The sequence below is a fragment of the Colius striatus genome, chromosome 10 (genome assembly GCF_028858725.1).
Source record: "Colius striatus isolate bColStr4 chromosome 10, bColStr4.1.hap1, whole genome shotgun sequence".
Classification (NCBI taxonomy): Eukaryota; Metazoa; Chordata; class Aves; order Coliiformes; family Coliidae; genus Colius; species Colius striatus.
Genome location: NC_084768.1, coordinates 30,676,869 through 30,695,413, shown reverse-complemented (window position 1 = coordinate 30,695,413; position 18,545 = coordinate 30,676,869). Strand labels below are relative to the sequence as shown.

General features: G+C 47.4%; 1 protein-coding gene across 3 annotated transcripts in view; it reads right to left on the bottom strand.

The window, feature by feature from the left end:
* The window catches only part of ERI3 (ERI1 exoribonuclease family member 3), a 133,659-nt gene that overhangs the window by 87,686 nt on the left and 27,428 nt on the right, over window positions 1-18,545 (bottom strand). For all 3 annotated transcript variants that reach the window (XM_062004009.1, XM_062004010.1, XM_062004011.1), the window contains 2 exons: window positions 13,980-14,039; window positions 11,572-11,663 (listed from right to left, as the gene is read on the bottom strand). In XM_062004009.1, the coding sequence (XP_061859993.1) occupies window positions 11,572-11,663; window positions 13,980-14,039 (152 nt within the window). The remainder of the gene's footprint in view (window positions 1-11,571; window positions 11,664-13,979; window positions 14,040-18,545) is intronic.

Sequence of the window (18,545 nt, the reverse complement as noted above, 5' to 3'; positions counted from 1 at the left end):
CATACAGACACTAATTTAGTAATCACCTGGCCCTCTGCATACTAGCTGTTTTAAGAGGGAGCTTTCAGACTCCCGCTGAATAGTGTAATTACTAAGGGAATATATCTGATGCAATGGATGCCCCCACAATGTATCATGTCTAAGCCCCCTCGAAACTAAAACATGCAAAAAAACTAGGCTAAAATTAAACATGCTTCTCCTCCCACTGCACAACTCCCATAGCAGAAGTACTTCTCCCCAGGAAACTGGAGCACACCAAGACCTAGAGCAAGGCACTGCTCTAGGTTTGCAAAGACATGTCCTGTCCCCAGTCCTTCCTCAGAGCTGCCATGCGACAGGCAGGAGGAAACCTCGCCTCTTCCATGCCTTGCCTGTCCAGATCATTTAGTGTATAAACTATTCAGGACAAGGGCTTCTCTGCTATGAGTCATAAACTGTTTAGTGCCTAATGGTAAAGCCTATAGACGCTTAACATAATGCAATCATGTCACTTAAGGGCCATTAGTCTCCAGTCTAAACAGCACTTTTCTAGTCACAAAGGGGACCTGCCAAGTCAGGAAGGTAGGATAAGGGATATGGGTGGCCAGTTGGGTCACTGGACTTGCAGACATCCGACGTGAAGCCCCAAGCAGGACGGAGCCCAGACAAACAGCATAGTGTGAGGAAACCATGGCAGCTCTAGCAATCAAAGAGCTTTGTCTTTTGGGATTTCTTGAGCCAGTTGAATCAGCTGAAAGCCCCTGCCTGACAGGTGAAAACCTCTCCATCTCCAGCCACACTGTACTGCCTGCAAGGGGGGTAGGAGCCCCTCACCCACACAGAGGGTCTCCAGCCTCCTGCATCACCTCTCTTCCCACTCACTGAAGCGGATCATTTATGTACAAGAAAATATGTCATCCTGTCTTGCTATGTTGTTTGAATTGCTTTTCTTTCCTGGCACTGTCTCTGCCCTTCTCTGGCATCACATCATCCAGGTCTACCCTCTCAAATGACTTCTGTGATTGCCCCTCCCCACTAAAGTGAAGAGAAAAATCCTATAAGGAGCCAGTGGGACAGAGCTTCAACCCCTCTGATGAGAACACAGCCCAAAACTGCACACACAACAGCTCCCCAGGCTCTCAGCACAGCTCCGCAGCAGCAGGGAGCCTGGCACATTGCATAACAGGGTCTGAGCACAGGTTTCTGTGCAGCTGCAAATTGCATCTGCATGAGGGGAAACAAGTTTGTCTTTTTGTTGTGGGGATGAGACTGCTCCCCACCTCCAAAGTACGAGCTGCCATTAGTATTTGCTTTGCTGGAAAGAAGGAGCAGCGAATTCTCCAGAGCAAAGGACAAGTGCAGCAATTAGGATGCAGGGGCTGCGGGAGCTGTTTAACAGCACGACCTGGAGGTCAGTGCAGCCAACTCCCAGCCCTGCATAAATATTGTATGAGTGGGGGAGAGGGGTTGCTACAGCCACCCTCAGCGCCAGCCCTCCCCCCTCCATCACACTCTGCATCTAGCCAGATACGCCAGCCACATTATTTACAGATGTGACAGTCGGGGAAAATCACTTGAGTAAATAGGGGAATGGGAAAGAGAGAGGGCTGCTCTGTGGAGCAAGTGCATGTGGGCTCCTACCCACACCTTCTGCTCCCCCTCACAGGGTGCTCCTCTGCACGGGTAACTGCCAGGCAGCATGGCCCGTTCTCAAACCCAAGGAAGAAACACCACCAGGAACAAGGAGGGGAAGCTGTGAGCTCCCCTCTCAAAGGTTGCCGAGGGGGTTGATTATCAGTGCTGCTGAAGGACACTGCAGCCAGCAGCTGCCTTCCAGTTTACTATCAGTACCTCTGCTAGACCCTGCCTTTGGAGGGAGCTTTATAGCAATATAATGAGAGGCTGTAGAGAGAGCTTCCTTTCAGACTTTGTGTAGCTCTGCAGAAAGGTCCAACACAGCCACAGCAGAGACTCCCCCCAGCTGCTTTTTTTTTGTCACCAGTCACCTTCTTCACCCATGACCTTTATTCTCAGACCTTTAGTCTGCTCTTTATTCTCTGAAGGATCATCTTCACTTGCAACTCCAGCGACACTGACTGGCATCATCCCATTACATCCTGGAAGGACCTGTCATCCCTCTGCCCATTTTCTTGCTGGAGATGGCCATTGCCTGCACACTTGCCATGATGCTCTACACAAATACAAACCTAGACACTGAAGGCTCACAAAGATAAGAACACAGGCCATTCTTCAACTGTACGAGCAGCCCGTGGATTGCTAAGGACACACAGTTAATAAAAACTACTGCCCTGAGCAGCACACAAGGGCTGCAAGACAGGGAACAGCTTGGATGTGCTTCTGCCCATGACATCCCTCCAGAAATTCCTCTGCTGCTGCTCTGTGGCTGGTTGCTGCATCCAGGGAAGGCAAACGCCTGGTTTTACCACTCTCAGCTTTCCTGAACTTACCATGCAATTAATGGGCTTAATTATTGATGGCAAAGGCAGGGAAAGGAGGAAAGAAAGAAAAAGCCAACAAGAAGGGAATGATGTGGGGGTGGCGGGCGCCAAAGGTCTCCAAAGATCTTCCCTCAGCCTAGAGCAGAGAAGGAGCCCGTAGCTGCTCTGCCGCTCCCACGGCCCTGCTCTAATGCTCCCTGACATGCCTCTGAAGACAGCGAGCTGTTTGCAGTCACCACCGTGATTTGTTAGTAATTATTTTCACAGTGTCACATTGCTGTCACTCTCTTAACAAAGAGACAGGCAGCCTGAGGCTGCCTGCGAGAAAGAACCAGCAGAGAAAAGGAATTGTCAGGCACCCAGGGATCCTCTTTGCTTCCTGGGTTTCACAACCACAGTCCTTACCAGCTTCTGAAGAAACTTCTGAGGAGAAGTGGCAAGTCAGAATCATCTCCCATCCTGGTCACAGCAAGAGGAATTAATTACTTAGCCCCCTCCTAATTTCACCTTACCTGTAAATCCAGTGCAAGACCCAAGTACTTAGAGCCCCTTAAGCCAGCAATTTGCTTCAGGCCTGCAGCAAATGCAAAGAAACTTTGGCAATTGACTTTGAGTGCTCTTCTTGTAAGCTCCTATTTCTTTTCACATGGTCTTGCCCTTAGACTGTGCTTTCCAAGCAAGACAACCCTGGTGACAACCCCCTGCCTAAATCCATCACACTAACACACATTAACCCTCCAGACCAGCCACGTGTGTTCTTGCTACACCAGCCTCGTCAATTCTGACACACTGCTGTGCTCCATGCAACAGTAACATTTCACTTGGCATTTTGCAGTGCCAGGGGACCTGGGCAGTTTCCTCATACCTGAAACACCTGTCTAATGGCTTGCCCTCTCTATTTTCTCACACACAGCATGGTGACTTGACAAGAACCTCTCCTTGAACCACCTTCCATCCATCCATCTCCCACCTGCTGTGCAACCACAGCCACCCACCCCTCAGCTGCCTTGTCAGTCCAAAGGAATCACTCCTTTCCCAGGAAGTGTGAAGCCTGTTTGGGCCCCTAAGGAATAGAAGCTATTTTGGGACCTCAAGTATCACACAATATAAGGATATGGAAATGAAAGACTGGGACACCTGGTCAGCCAGCTCTTACAGTATCCTTGATCTCTACGCAGAAAGCAAGTGGACTTCCTCCAGAGCAATCCCAAGTTTGAACTACTCCCAGTAGCAGTGTTCTTTCTCTGCCTGCTTACTGATGGTGCATGAGGGTCATTCCCTGCAGCTGTGGGGAGACTTGGGTATTAATTCTCTCCCTTGGCATAGGGAGAGTTTGGAAATATTTAAGCCTCATAGTCCAAGCAAAACCCTCCTGCAATTAACTGCATGGAAGAGCACTGACTCAGAGGACAGTTCCTTTTCAGGGGTCCTTTTAATAACCAAGAAATGGCACATACATGCTGTGAAGAATTAGGATCACCATCGGGAAGCTAAATGGTCCATAAAATGTAACAGTTCTCTTTAGAGCTGGGAGCACAGTGAGCTGGAGGAGAGGTCTTGGCAACCTCCCATCAGCTTCCTCCCTCCACCCGGTTTGCAGGGGACACATGTGACTCCAGGCAGGGACAAGGAGATGAACTCAGCCAGTGCCCAGGCACCTCTGGCACACTGGCCAATGGTCAGTGCCAAGACCTGGCTCAACACCAGATGGAAAAACTATAGCAGGGAATTAGAGACAACCAAGAGGCACCTATGGAAGGAAAAGAAAGTGTCCCACAGCATGGGTGCTGAGCAGAAGGGAGGAGAAAGTCCTGCTCAAAGAGAAACAAACTAAGCTGGTGGGACCAAGGTGGGATGAAGTCCTGGGAAGTATGAGCTTCCAACACACAGCCCTGCAAGCACATCACACTGATTCCTCCCTCTTCTTCCCCCAAACTCCTCTATTATGCTCTTTCTTCTAGTACCACCTCCACGTGCCTCATGTAATTACTAACACCTGGTCCAGAGCAATCTCCGAGCACAAGACACCATCTTTGGGGTGCCAGGCTGAAAGCAGAACCCTGGCTAAACACATAGAATAAGGCAACTCCAACATGGAATGGACTCAGCTGAAAAACTCAGTCTGCAGCTCTGGTGTCCTCCTGGGAGTCCTGCACACACCTAGACATCCACTCCTCAGGATACAGAGTCACTGGACAAGGCTCATGAGAATATGCTGGAGGGAAAATACCAGGGATGACCTCAAGATGGCCCAGTAGGTCTTTGCCAGCCAGGAGCTTCAGGAGGAGAGGGACTGAACCCATTCAGGAAAATGGCTCCCAACAGGAAACAAACATGCAAACAAAATAAAATGCTTTCCAGAAAGCTACTGATTCATACAAGGCTTGAATAAAGCAAGTGAAAAGAGAAGGATGCAGCTCCCAGGCTGGCAGTATTTTTCAAGCAGGGCTCTCTAAGCAGAGAAGCCATGAGAGAATCACTCCCAGCCAAGCCACTGGGAGAGCAGCACTGGTGCCAACACACAACTGCTTTGCTTCAGCTGGGAAGCAAGAAGAGCTGGGATCTAAAGAGAGACAGCTGACATTTTAATCTCAACATGAAACACTACAGCTGTCTAACGCTAGAAAAATTAAGCTTTTTGAAGTGATAAAGAAAATTCACCCTTTGAGAAGCTAATCCTAGTTTTCATAGGTGCCACAGAAAGCAAATTTCAGATGCAAAAAGCCCTCCAGTGGTTCATCCTCTGCAGTCCTCAAGTCAGCCAGCTCTTCAGTTCCCCAGGGCACAGGACACTCACGGTGTTCTGTTCAGTTGCTATTCGAGGACTCTCTCGCACAGACCAGGGTGTGCTTTTTACCAAACATCCATTGTAGATCCAATGATTTTGAAACTGTTCTGCCTGAATTCTCTACAGCCCTGGACACAGAATTCACCTGAGAGATTCTTGCTGCAGAAGGAATTACGGTTCCTTACTCTCTGAGCAGATGACACTGAGAGCAATGGCTTGCGTTCAGTTTGGTGTGACTGTTTCCAAACACAGCTTAACAGCTTAAGTTACCCAGGGATGGAAAATCCACCTCCTCCCTTCATTACCCCATCCCAATAGTTCAGTGCTGGAAACAAAGTATTTGATGCAATGTCTCTCTCTCCTTCCCCCTACACTGTCAATTTATTTCAAGTTTCTCCCCTCCTTTTCACACTGTTTCCAAATTCTTTGGTCCTAATTCCCAGGCAGCAGAATCTGTGCTCCCAAGAGTGCATCAGGCATCACAGCTCAATAAATCTGTGGCCACTACAGCCCTGACTATGACAAATGTCTTTGCTATGACATGCCAGACAAGTAGCAGACCTAAAGGTGATAGTCCATTGCACGGTGATCCCTATGCAAAGATTTCGTGTCCAAAGCATAACCCAAAGGCATTCCCAGAGTCACACACACACACAATGTAACTTGCAGAATCTCATGCAACCAACGGATTTCAAACAAAGGCAAGAAAAGGAGACAGCCAGGGGAGCCACTGTAGAAGGATAACAACAGTCAAGTGTTCTATATTCATTTAAAATAAGAGTATACAGAGGGAGAATCTTAAAATCTCGAATTTATTTTGGGTTAAGTGATAGCATTTCCTTTAAAAACAAAAAGCTGGACTGTGGGGTCACAGAAGTGAATGGGGTCAGTGCTACTCCCTGTAAGTACCAGAGAAGAGCATGCTCACAACGCTCCCTTGCTTAGCTTCAGCAAAGCACTTTTGGATGTAATTACATGAACGACTCCATCAGCAAAGCTGACTTGAAAGGTTCCTGACCCTGGATACTCAGTCCTGTCCCTGCATTGCAGTTCACACCACCCTATTCCTTCAGCCAATGTAACACTGTGAAGAGATACACCATAGGCTTGGTCAGCAAAATGATACCCACTAAAAGCAACAAGAAGAAGATAATGCAAAGATCGTCATTGGAAAGGAATTACTTCATTATTTTTAATTACAGACATTATGTTATCTTTCAGTTACCAGCTCTCTCTTGTCACCCTCTGAACATACCTCCTGTCCTGCTGCTGCCCAACCAGCCCTCCCTGTGTCTTCTCCTGCCTTTCCCCATGCCTACTCAAGTGGTCCCACTCACGCCATTCAGTGGCTGTCTGCAATCTTTCTCCCAGGCAGAGGCTACCAATCCCTTCCTGGTCCTGTGATAATGAACAGCACACGCAACGGACACAAACACCACCAAACCTTCTTTGGTCATGCCCCTAAGGCTGATCTCAAATCAAGCCTCCAAGACAGAAAGCTGGAAAGAGCAACTCATGGACACTCACAGTCAGTCTGAGAAGGCAAGCATCTTCCCAGCCTGTGCAACTTGCAAAGAAAGAATTAAAACAGTAAGATAAAATTAAGCAGTGGTATAATTTACTGCTCAGAATTTACTAATATGCAACCTAGGAAGAGCACCAAGGGCTATAAACATTTCAAGGCATTTCCCTGTGTTTTATCACTACATTAGAGAGTACTCGTCTTTTAACACTTATTTAAGAAAATAAAAAACTTGTGAGCAGTAGCTTCCTATAAAGACATAAATTAGCATGTTCTGATCAGCCACAGTAAGTGCAGTACAAGCATCTTCATGTCAAAGATATACAGATCAAAGCCTACGTGTATTTTTTTTGCCTGTATCTTCAATGCATTTGCAGAACGATCCAAAACTGGAAGGAAAAGGATGAAGTGATGCTCTTGACGTTAAGGTGCAGGTCTGAGATTTGGCATGTGTGGCCTCAGCTCCTTCCCCTGCCTCTGCCTGCTGGCACAACCACAGGCACATCACTTAACCTCACTGTATCTCAGCTCTGGAGCTATGAACACACAAGGAAAATGCTCCTTCGGTTGCCAAGAGGAGTTCCCATGGTGCTTAAGAGCAGGCAAACCAGTTCCATACACAGAGGGAGGCAATTTGACATTTCAGAGGAGATAAACCCCACTAAAGAGCTTACAAGGGCTCAGCAGACACCAACTACCCCTTTTTCCACTACACCCCCTCCTTCAGTCAGCAGCTCCCTCAGCCCTTCAGAGGCACATTACCCTCACCACCCAATGCCACATCAATGCAATTTGCTTAATGACTACTGGCAGTTCCAGCCTAGGTACAGGATGAGGACCACGCACTAAAGCAGACTAAGCCAGGTACCTGAACTCATCCCTGGAGCTGTTAAACTTGGAGGACAGCTCCTTGCAACAGGCTATAGGAATCCTCCCACTGAGCGCTCGAAGGTCCGAGGACCGTGTGCCTAACGAGGCTGTATCCCCACTCATATTTTAGCTTGGCAGGTCTGGTGCTCCTTTCATCTTGTGCTTCAGGTAGCTCTCTTTAATTAACAACATTTCTGTGTCGACACAGGGAACTTTCCACCCAGAATGAATGGCCCTCTCTCATTAGAACCACGACTTGTCATGATGTATTCAAGAGCAGGAGTGTGATTCATTCCCTTGTCTGGGAACGAGGGGTGTTGCTGGGGGGTGGGAGGGGGAGAAGAGTCTCTGTAATGAGTGACTGATATTTGCTGAAGTTGATATGCGACTCTGTCGGCTCGAACTGCCTTGTCAGGACAAGCTTTCAGAAAGGTGATGTTCCTACTCAAGAGGTTTTCCTCATTAAAGAAATTGCATCTATAACAAGAGGGAAGGGGAGGGGTGGCAGGAAAGCTGCTGTCTCTCTGACTCCAGCCTGGTTCAGACACACCAAGCACTGAAAGTCAGTTGATCCAACCACAGCCAGTAGAGGATCAGCGCTCTGTTTCTAAGTCCTCTTGCACAATGGGCTCTCTCCAGTGGCAACCAAACCCCTCTGGCAGGGACTCTCCTCCTGACAGTGCATCACACCCATGACAAAGACATGGGTGGCATGGCTGAGGACCTTGACTCATGCTGACCTTTCCTGGGCCCTTCCCAGATGCTTGGTGTCCTTTTCTGGGCGCTCAGCTCTTTGTGACTAGTGCTCCCTTGTCACAAGGACGCCAAACAATTCTATGATCTTCCAAGAACGCTCAAGAGAAATCAAGTCTGTAGCCACCCAGTGCCTCCCTCATTCCCTGAAGAATCCTAAGCCATGCAAAAGCTTTGCAGGTCCTTTAGCAGCTGAGTTTCCACCTTGAATGCTGCAGACTCAGATACTGCTACACACCACGAGCAGACAGCAGTACACTGACGATCACTGTTCCTCTGCTGCTTTTCTTTGAGCTAGGAGTGATACACATACTGCAGCTCCTGGCTTTGACAGGGCTATTTCTCCATCTTGACCTCATATCCACTGTTTATAGGCTGGTAGATTGCTCCTCTTTGTTCCAGTCACTCCCTGCCATCCAGCTTGTTCACCCCACTGTGCCTCCCAGTGCCCTGGCACCTACTAGAAGCTCTCACAGTAGACAGGCCTGTCCAGAAGACACCATGCCCGAGCTCTTCAACAGCACATGCAGACAGAAGCCAAACCAAACGGAACAAGGTTGCATGGTTTCCTACCAAACAGCCAAGCTAAGGACAATGGAGGACTGGAATTCCAAACCACAAGAGACAGTGGGGAAGATGATTGTGGCTTGCTTCACAGGCAGCTGTACAAGCAGCTGTCATTACTAAGGAAGCTGAGAAAAGGAGCAGCAGAGTTAGGAGAGGACCTGCCCCGAATCGCTTGCTCCCTAAGCTAGGAAACACTGCGCTCACCTCATTGTCCTGAATTCCTCTGGAACCCAGAGAGGTTTCTACCAATACCAAGTGTGGACAAGCAGCATCTCCTCCCTTCCCACTGCTCCAGTGACTTCTGTGCCCAGCACGTGGTCTCGTCACAGTGCCAAAGGGCAGCAGCTACAAGGCAAGCCTAGGGAAGCAGAGGGTGTTCTCTGAGGTTCTATCTGCCTGGCTGAGCGGCCTTGTTTCAGCTCTCTGCCTTCCCTCTGTAAAAAGAGATGCTCAGTTCTGCTTTGCTAAACCCTATTTGGCAATGTGTCTAAACACACGCAAACTTAATTAGTTCAGGAGGGAGACTCGGCATTTGCGGTGACGGATAAAAGTAATGGGAAATGAGACAAGTCAGAGCTGGCAGGGACTCCTCACTCAGGCCCCATTCACTGGCACGGAGCTAATCAGATGTGACGCCACACGCTGCGGCACCCAATCGGTGACGGAGCGGAGCGGCGCGATGCGCTGCTCACCGAGCGGCTGCAGCCGGCCTCCCACCACCCATGTGGCTGAAAACACAAAACCTATTTTCTGCTTTGCCCTGGAGATGCTCTGGGATTGAATTCTGGAGTTAAATGGTTTAAAAAAAAATGCTTTTAAAAGGAAGAAGGAGAACTGAACCACTCGCTGCAAACTCGTGGCCAGGAGTGGAGTCTTTGTTTCCAGCTGACTGGTGAGGCACAACCCATGCGAGAGACCACTGCAAATGGCCAGCTGAGTATCTCTGCTCCAGAACTGCATGTCCTGCTGAGGCAGCTCACCCCACAACCCCTACGGCTCACCAGCAACGAGGCTGAGCTTGACTTCTGTTTGCCCACTGCAGAGGGCAGATATCCCCTCGGAGATGTTTAAAACACATGTAGATGATGCGCTGAGGGGCGTGGTTTAGTTTAGAGATGGGCTTGGCAGTGTGAGGTTAGTGGTTGGACACCATCTTAAAGGTTTTTTCCAACCATAATGAGTCTATGAAAAAAACCCACATCCAGAAGGTTGCCCACCCCACATGGACACCAGGTTAGGATGTTATCTGGGAACCTTGTGAAAGCAATGGAAAGATGGGCTTTGAGCAAAGATAACTTTTCTTCACAACCAACATCAGTAGACTGGGCTCTCAGAACAGCAATACAAGAGTAAAGAGCTGAGAAAAGGGAACAGATGAGAAACAGAAGTTTAGCATATCCCTGCAGCTGTCTTTGTGCTGGTCACTAATAAAAGTTTAATTAATGTCTAAAGAGAAATAAGCCTCACTCTTAAAATAAACCAGTAACACAGGAATTGGCAATATATACCAGGTCCAGACGTGGCCCCAGCAGAGGCACAGATTCTGACTCAAAAGCTCACACACCACACCGCTGTCTGGAGCATGGCAAATTTCTCATCTCCACTAGCATTTGTGCTGCTGCTTCGGCCCTCATATCTCATGTCTCACTAATCACACCAAGAAGAGGCAAAGAGCTGCCACTCTACAAAGACCACTCTGCAGGGAAGAACTGATGCTGATTGCTCCCAGGCTGTGCAGTTTATTTAGGCTTCCAACTTGGGGAAACCAATGTCACAGTGAAAACCGAGTAACACTACTAACGAGTTGTGGATGTCAGTTTAGCATTGGATGTGTCAAGCCCATGCTTTACTGGTGTGATAACAACAGGAGTCTTCATCCAGTACTCTGAGGAAACGAAAGGCTGAAGTGAGATTACAGGAATTCAAGTGAATTCGGCACAATGTGACACTGATCTGCAAACACCTTGTCTTAAATGTCTAATTCTTAGAGCTAAATGTCTAATTCTTAGACATTTAGCTCCATTTTTTAAAGCAACATTTTTAGGTTGGTGGTCTAGCTGTTTTCATAACCAAATATGCACATTTATACCGACACTTGCAGATCTCAGTGCAGGTCCCCACCAGATGATGATGATGACCTTAATGTTACTAAAAGTGATGAAGCAAGCCAGACTTGGCTTGGAGTCTCTTTCCAAACATTACTTGGTGATTCACATCCAGTTAATGTGCCAAGATGACAAAGTGTTGCATGTGGAAGTCAGGCAGGGACCATTGCTGGATTTGGGTGTATGGAAACAGAGTTCCATGTATGGGTTCAGAAATATCCCATCTCTTTGGAAAGTGTATTGGATAAAAGGGAGAACATCACAAAACTCCAGTTTAAATCTTTCCTGGGGTTCTGAAAGGATTTGTTCTCTATAGGGAATATCTTAGGCAGTGATCTTGCACTATGCCCAGCACTCACCTGTCTTCTTAAACAACTTTCCACTCCCAATTATGCATAGCAAACAATGATTTCCCTAAGAAACAAAGGCTAGGGACAGTCAGAGGCTCGTAAGGACAAAGACGCACGCACTCCAGGCAACCATGGAGCAATAAAGCCCAGAAAAATCTCCCTCCCCTTCCATACTCACATCACTTTCAAATCCCAGTCTCCACAGGTCACAAAAATGGACTTGACGCTGGGATCTAAGAGGCCTTCCTTCGCCATCCACTCGTCAACCCTCTGAAAAGAAGGCAAGAAAAGAGGATGAGTTTTGCAGAGACAGGCCGAGGCACAACAGTTAAACTCAGATAAGCTGCTTGCAATCAAGAGAGAAGAAAATTGTGATCTTATCCACCCTCTCCCTCTCTCTCTTCTCTCTTTGCTTGCAATCTCAACAACAGCACGTTTGGACCTTTGAAGATTTCTGATAGAAGGCATCAGGCAACCAGAGCAGAGATGATCTTATCAGACACCACAGCCGCTCTGCTCATGGAGGGGTGGAAGTTGTGCAGCGTTAACGGGACGATGGAACTGCACTGTTACCTGGCATTCCTCTTCCACTTTCCCTCTCCCTGTACCGAATGGGCTTGTAGTGAGTTTGTGTCCCATCCAGAAAGGAGAAAACATAGACATCCTGGGGTAGCATTCCTCACCTACAGCATTCCTCCCACGTTCCGACTCATACAGCTCCAACAGGATACAGGAGAGAGGGAGAAATGGAAGAGCTGGGCTCACACAGGCACCATGCAGCAGTAACAAGCAGACACACATCCCTCTCCTCTCTAGGCTGGGAGTCTCTGTCCTCCTTACTGAGGAGGTGCTTTTTCAGGGTACAGTGTGGATTTAAAGTGAATCCACTATTCCTCATCACTTCCCATAGGGACAGACGTTCTGGATCCACTTCAGAAATGGGCCACATTCATCCGAACGATGAACACTCACCTTGAGGATTAAACAGGAGGTACTAACCTAGACTAAAGCCCCTGCAGAGATGCTTATTCCAGACAGAACTAGCAAACGACATGCCCAAAATCTTCTGGTGGCAGGTGACAGGCAATCAGCTGCTATTAACACAGCCTTACTAGCAGCACTTCCAGTGCTTCAGCAAGAGAAATCCCTCCTCTTTTCCCCTGCTTGACACCTTCTGCTCCTGAACAAACCAGCATGCCCCTGAAGCTGCCTGACTCCCAATCTCATTTTCACCCAGAAACATGCTGCTGTACGGACATCTTTTCAGTCAAAAAACCCCACATCTACAGAAATGTTTCCTCACTTTAAGTAGCTCCTGTAGAAACAGAACAAACCATTTCCTGTAATACTCCAACAGCAATGTACATCCACCCATCCAAAGCGGGCTCTCCCTCCTGGGGAAGAAGGCACAGGCATTTGTGTGCTTACAGACATGCACACAGCTACAAGCTCTCTGGAGAGCACCAGGGAGAGCTAGGGGTTTGCATGGATGCAAGACACGGTCACCTTGGCAGAGCACCAGCCTGGGCTCTGTGGCATTGCTGCAGACTCTTTGGCAGAGGATGGCACTTCTTTCTGCAACTCACTGTACAACAGCCCCCTGGAGTAAAGCTTCCCCCAAAGCAGCATCCAGCCTCCCAGCCACACTTCTTCCTCCCTCGGGCTGCCAGGATCTCCCAGCCAGCCCCACACGAGACTCCCAAAGTAGCGTCCAGTCTCCCAGTCACACTTCTGCCTCCCTTGGGCTGCCAGGATCTCCCAGTCAGCCCCACACGAAGTTCCCTGGAATGAGGGACACCAGTGGTAACCTTTCTAAACATCCTGATGTGAGTGCCCATGAAGCACTGTCTCCATGGAGGATTTTAAAGCCTTTAATTTGATTTCCTCAGATAAGCAATTGTTGCAATTATTCTGATTAGGAACAATTAGGTAACACAGCAGTGGAAATCCTGACAGAGACAATGCATCGAACACCAGCCTGCAGCCCAAGCAGGCTCCGCTTGAGGAGGTTTCCTTCACTATTTGACTACCAACAAAAGCTATTGATGGAGAAATACTTCCAAGCTAATTAAGCCCTAAATGCTGTAGGAATACAACATCAAGCAGATGGCATTATTAGGGCTATATCTGCACTTGCATATCCTCTAGATTAGATTGTAGAGGCTTTCTTTTTCTATATTACATGTATTATTGAGTATTTAAATAGGTAGGAAAAAATCATTTCATAAAGTACTGAGGGAGGGGAAAGAAAACGAAGGCAGAAGCTCTTGGAGCAGTGGGCTCCAGCAATGTCTTGGTGCTTTAAAACTGGCTCAAGCAAGAATCGCCTCTTCTCCTGTCTACTGGCAGGAGTTTGGATATCTTGTCAGCACCCTTGACATGAACAGCTGGAGATGACAGATCAATGGTTCAATACTCTCAGCAGCGTGTCAGCAACGTGACAGCAAATGTTATTCTAATGAAGCTGTAATCATAGTCAAATTACGCGGTTCGATTCTCAGCAAGGGGAGGGTGCAGGCAAAGAGATGAAGAGGGGACGGCAGGACCAGAGGTCAGAGTTCAGGAACTAAAGGTTACTCTGCTTACCTCAAGCACTTGCTGGAGGCTTGGCTGCCCATCCACCATGCCTTGAATAATCCCAGTCAGCTGAAATGAGAGACAAACAGAAAGCAGGCATCAGAGTAGCACTCAAAAGATCATTAGAGAGGTCTCCTCTCCTGTCCATCTCGCTGCAACCAAAACGTGCTCCTGTGACCCATATGGATGGACAAGGCTGAGGACCCAGCCACAGCAGAGTGACCCTGGCACCTCCCCAGCCACAGGCAAGGGCACAGCTTCGTCCCAAACACAGAAATGTAGCAGGGCTCCTACCCACACAACAAACCAGGAAATGCTCAGCAGGGCAGGATCCACTGGGGAAGCAGTGGTACCCTCTGTTTCTTGTATTGCCTGATGCTCAAAATGCTGCCCTTTTTCAACATGTATTTCATCAGTTTTGGTGTCTGAGTTACCCAGGCAGTGGGAACTACCAGAGTCTCTAGTCATTTCCATGCTGTCATGGTGAAACCAAAATTGCACAGTGTTAGATGAACAGAATAGGCCACTATTGGTGAGACCCAGAGCCGACCCAGTTGTCCTCCTCTGCACTGGGCAGCCAGCACACAGCTACCCCAGAGTCCATCAGTTTTGAAACTGCATTTAAAACAAACTCAAGGAAACCTGCAGAAGGCTATGTTCCTCCAGAAGCCTGGTCTACTCTGGTTTTCAGGAGTTTCCTTAGGACTGGGTCCTGCCAGCAGATAGTGCTACTGACTGCACCCGGACTGTTTGGCTGCTTAAAGCTAGATACACCCATAAAAAGATGCAGTCCCATGGGCTTCTGCCTGTGTCTGCCCAGGATAGCTTAAGGCACAGAGAAAACAGATCATTTTTCTGTCTGCCTTCCAACTGACAAAACTGTCTTTTAACATATTGAATATTGGAGGTCAGTAGCTTGCCATCAATGCACCCAAGTAATTAAAAAAATCATTATTAAAACAAGTGCACACTACAGGATTTCACTTCATATGGCACTTTCCTGAAGCCACACATCTCACACGTTTTCATAAACCAAAGGTCAGACACAGCCTGGGAGCATGCCCTGCTGCCTGCACACACATCCAAGCCATCAGAAGCCACAGCGTCCAGGGAAGAGGTACTGACAGCCCCCCACCACCCAGGAGTAACTCTTCCACGCAAACCAGCTCAACCTACTCATAAAACATTAGTCCTCTCACAAACCACAGGGCTTTGCTTTATTACATGTGTGGCAACTGAAAGGAGCTCAATGGTTTCCACCTCTCTGTTTCTTTGGCTGCTTGGCTTACAGCCCTGAACTCAGAGAAAGGGGGAGGAAAAAAAAAGAGATTAAACTCCAATTAAACTGTAATTACATTTAATGAATACCAAATACCTGACTCACTGAATAAGCTGTAAGTGGAAAGATTATTTTCTCACAGTAACTTCCATGGAATGGTAATATATACCTTTTAGGGGAAAGTATTTTAATTTTAAGAATGCAGTGTTCCTCTAGGTGAGTTTCTCAAGTTCATCAAGCCATTATGAGGTGGTATTTTAAGGAAGCAGAGGGACACAGACACTCTTTTATATTCCAGAAATAGTTTTTACATTAATCAGTATTTTAGTTAGGTAACAGCTGCTACCTACAGACTTTCCATACTCAGAGAGGCAAATACACACAATTGAGAGATTAACACACATCTCTTCAGAGCAGTTTTAAAGCACACTGGTTTGTCTCTTGCTTTTCCTGCTGTCTTTCTCTCCATGCATTGCCTGGCAGAGGTGGACAGCTCAGCTCACCTAGCGCAAAATACTGGCTCAGCCTCTCAGTGAGCAGCTCAAACCTCTGGAAGTGGCTGAAAGATAAACTTTTCTGAAAGGATCACAGAATCACAGCATAGTTTGGGTTGGAAGAGACCTTTAAAGATCACCCAATACAACATCCCTGCCATAGGCAAGGAAATCTTCCACTAGAATGGGTTACTCAGAGCCCTGTCCAACCTGGCCTTGAATATTTTCAGGGATTGGGCATCTACCACCTCTCCAGGGAACCTGTTCCAGTGTTTAACCACCCTCTTCTTCCTTATATTTAGTCTCAAGTTACCCTCTTAGATTAAAACCATCACCCCTTGTCCTGTCACAACAGCCTCTACAAAAAAGTCTGAACCTCTCTTTCTTATGAGCCCCCTTTAAGTACTGAAAGGCTGCAATAAGGTTTCCCAACCCCAACTCTCAGTTTCTCCTCACAGGAAAGGTGTTCCATTCCCCTGATCATTCTTGTGGCCCTCCTCTGGGCCCACTCCAATAGATCTATGTCTTTCCTGTATTAAGGATGACAGTCAGCTTTTTGGTATCATGGCCAACACTGATGGCAAATGGCTTCTACTGCTGGGCATCTTCAGGTCTGCACCTGCTCAGGGTCGCACCCCTGATGGCCATGGGAAAACAGGGTGAAATGGTCCCACTCACACATTTCCCATCAAGAGGGGATAGAGATAGGTGAGGATGTCCCACCGAGAAGTCACTGCTTGATATTGCCCAAGGCTCCTTTCCCAGCCAGGCCAAACAAAGCACCAACTCATAACACGTAGTCAAGCACACACGCACACGCAAGATTCATGCTGCAGAAATCACACACATGAACGCAAATACCTGCTCCACGGATACACTTCAACACAAGTCAGAGAGTGCTCAGAAGGGACCAGACTCCTACTCTCCCTCCTTTCTGTTACTGGTTTCATTCACCTGTAACACGCAACCTAGTGCCTTGGGTCTCTGCAGCATTATCTGGTCATGCAGCTTTGATAAAGTATAAAAACATAAAACTGCACAATTGTAAAGTTTCACTGGTGATCCCAAGAAGCACACGGTGCTTGGGAACATAAAGAAGCTATAAGGCATTTATCTTTTTGTACTTTTATTGTCTGTTCCTTCAGGAAAAAAAAAATCAATAAAAATTAATCATAAAGAGAGAGCAAAGTACCATGAAAAAGCCTGTACAAGCACCTTCTGTGTAGAGGGAACCTTTCACTTAAACTCCTGGCATGAACTTTCTTGTGCAGACAAACCAGTTGTGTCTTCCAAAAGGGCACAATTAGCTTTATAAACCTAATGACAGCTTTTAACCACTTCCAAGCACTTTCCACCTTCTCTGTCTAAACATTCAGCACACCCCTCACCCCAACTAAGCCTTGTGACTTCTTGTTTTATAGAAACAGGTCAAGAGAAAGGGGACCAGATGAGGACTACAGAGTGGGCCAGCACTGGAAGACGTGCTCCTGGCCACTGGTATGGGGCGTCAGAGGAACCTCCTGTAGCCAGGAGAGAGCAAAGATACAACAAAAGCTAATCAAAGGGAGCTCTTCACTCCTGCAAACACTCCTCCTATACTGTGCTGTCATCAAGAAGGAAGAGGGATGTGAAGGGTACTCCAGACCCAAGGAGTAACATCAAGCACCCCAGTAATCCTCCCACACACAGTCTATACCCAGCAGTCCTACTGCTTCCCAGCAAAGGCAGTGTGTGGAGGGGAGAGGGGAAAGCAGCAGCACAGAAGACAGGCTCCCCTGTAATGTCAACACCACTGCTTTTCCTACAGAGTTTATCTGGGAAACCATCTGTATTTCTACTCCAAGACAGCTTGCTGATTACCTAAGCACTTGTCTCTGGTGTACAATCTGATAATCAGGCCTGGTCTTTCTTTGTAGACAAAGAGGCCAATAAATCTCACCCTTTGTAAGTAGAGGTGCCGAGACAAAGCCCTTTACTGGCATTTAGCAAAATAGGTATTTTTCAGAAAACATAAACCAGCTGAAAGCTGATGGCAGCAGCAATGCAGGAGCTGGACACACAGCACAGCCTACCTGTGTCCCCAGGGTCTCAGGGGAACCTACACCAGCAGCACAGGCCTGACCCTTGTGCCTGCCTAGCAGGAGCCACCAAGCCACAGATCTTTATGTGTCCACTAATGACACCATGAAAAAATGTCTGCAAATACAAAAGGATATTTTTGCAATTGTTTAGTAAGGTCCTAAGTACAACCAACTCACCTGTGGCTCTTAGGGCAGGGTATCAAAGTCAGTCCCAGATGAAGGGCCCAAGGACAAGCCCACTTATCCCTTGTCCTGTTTTCAGATGAGATAGAGCTAATTTTCTCCTAGTAGCTGGTGTGGTGCTGTGTTTTGGATTTAATATAGTGATAACACTGATGTTTTAGTTGCTGTTGAGTAGTGTTTATGCTATATCAAAGACTTTTCAGTTTCACAGGCTTGGACATCAAGGAGGGTCAAAAGCTGCTGGGAGAAAACATGACCAGGACAACCGACCCAAACTAGCCAAAGGGCTATTCCAGACCATAGGATGTCATGCCCAGTACATAAACTGGGAGGATTGGCAGGGAAGGACAGATTGCTGCTCGGGCATCAGTCAGTGAGTGGTGAGCAATCACACTGTGCATCACTTAGTTTCTTTTTTCCTTGGCTTTTACTTCTCTCTCTGTCTCTCTCTTTGTTATATTACTTTTCCATCATAATTATTATTATAATCATATCTTATTTCATTGTAGTTATGAAACTGTTCTTATTTCAACCCATG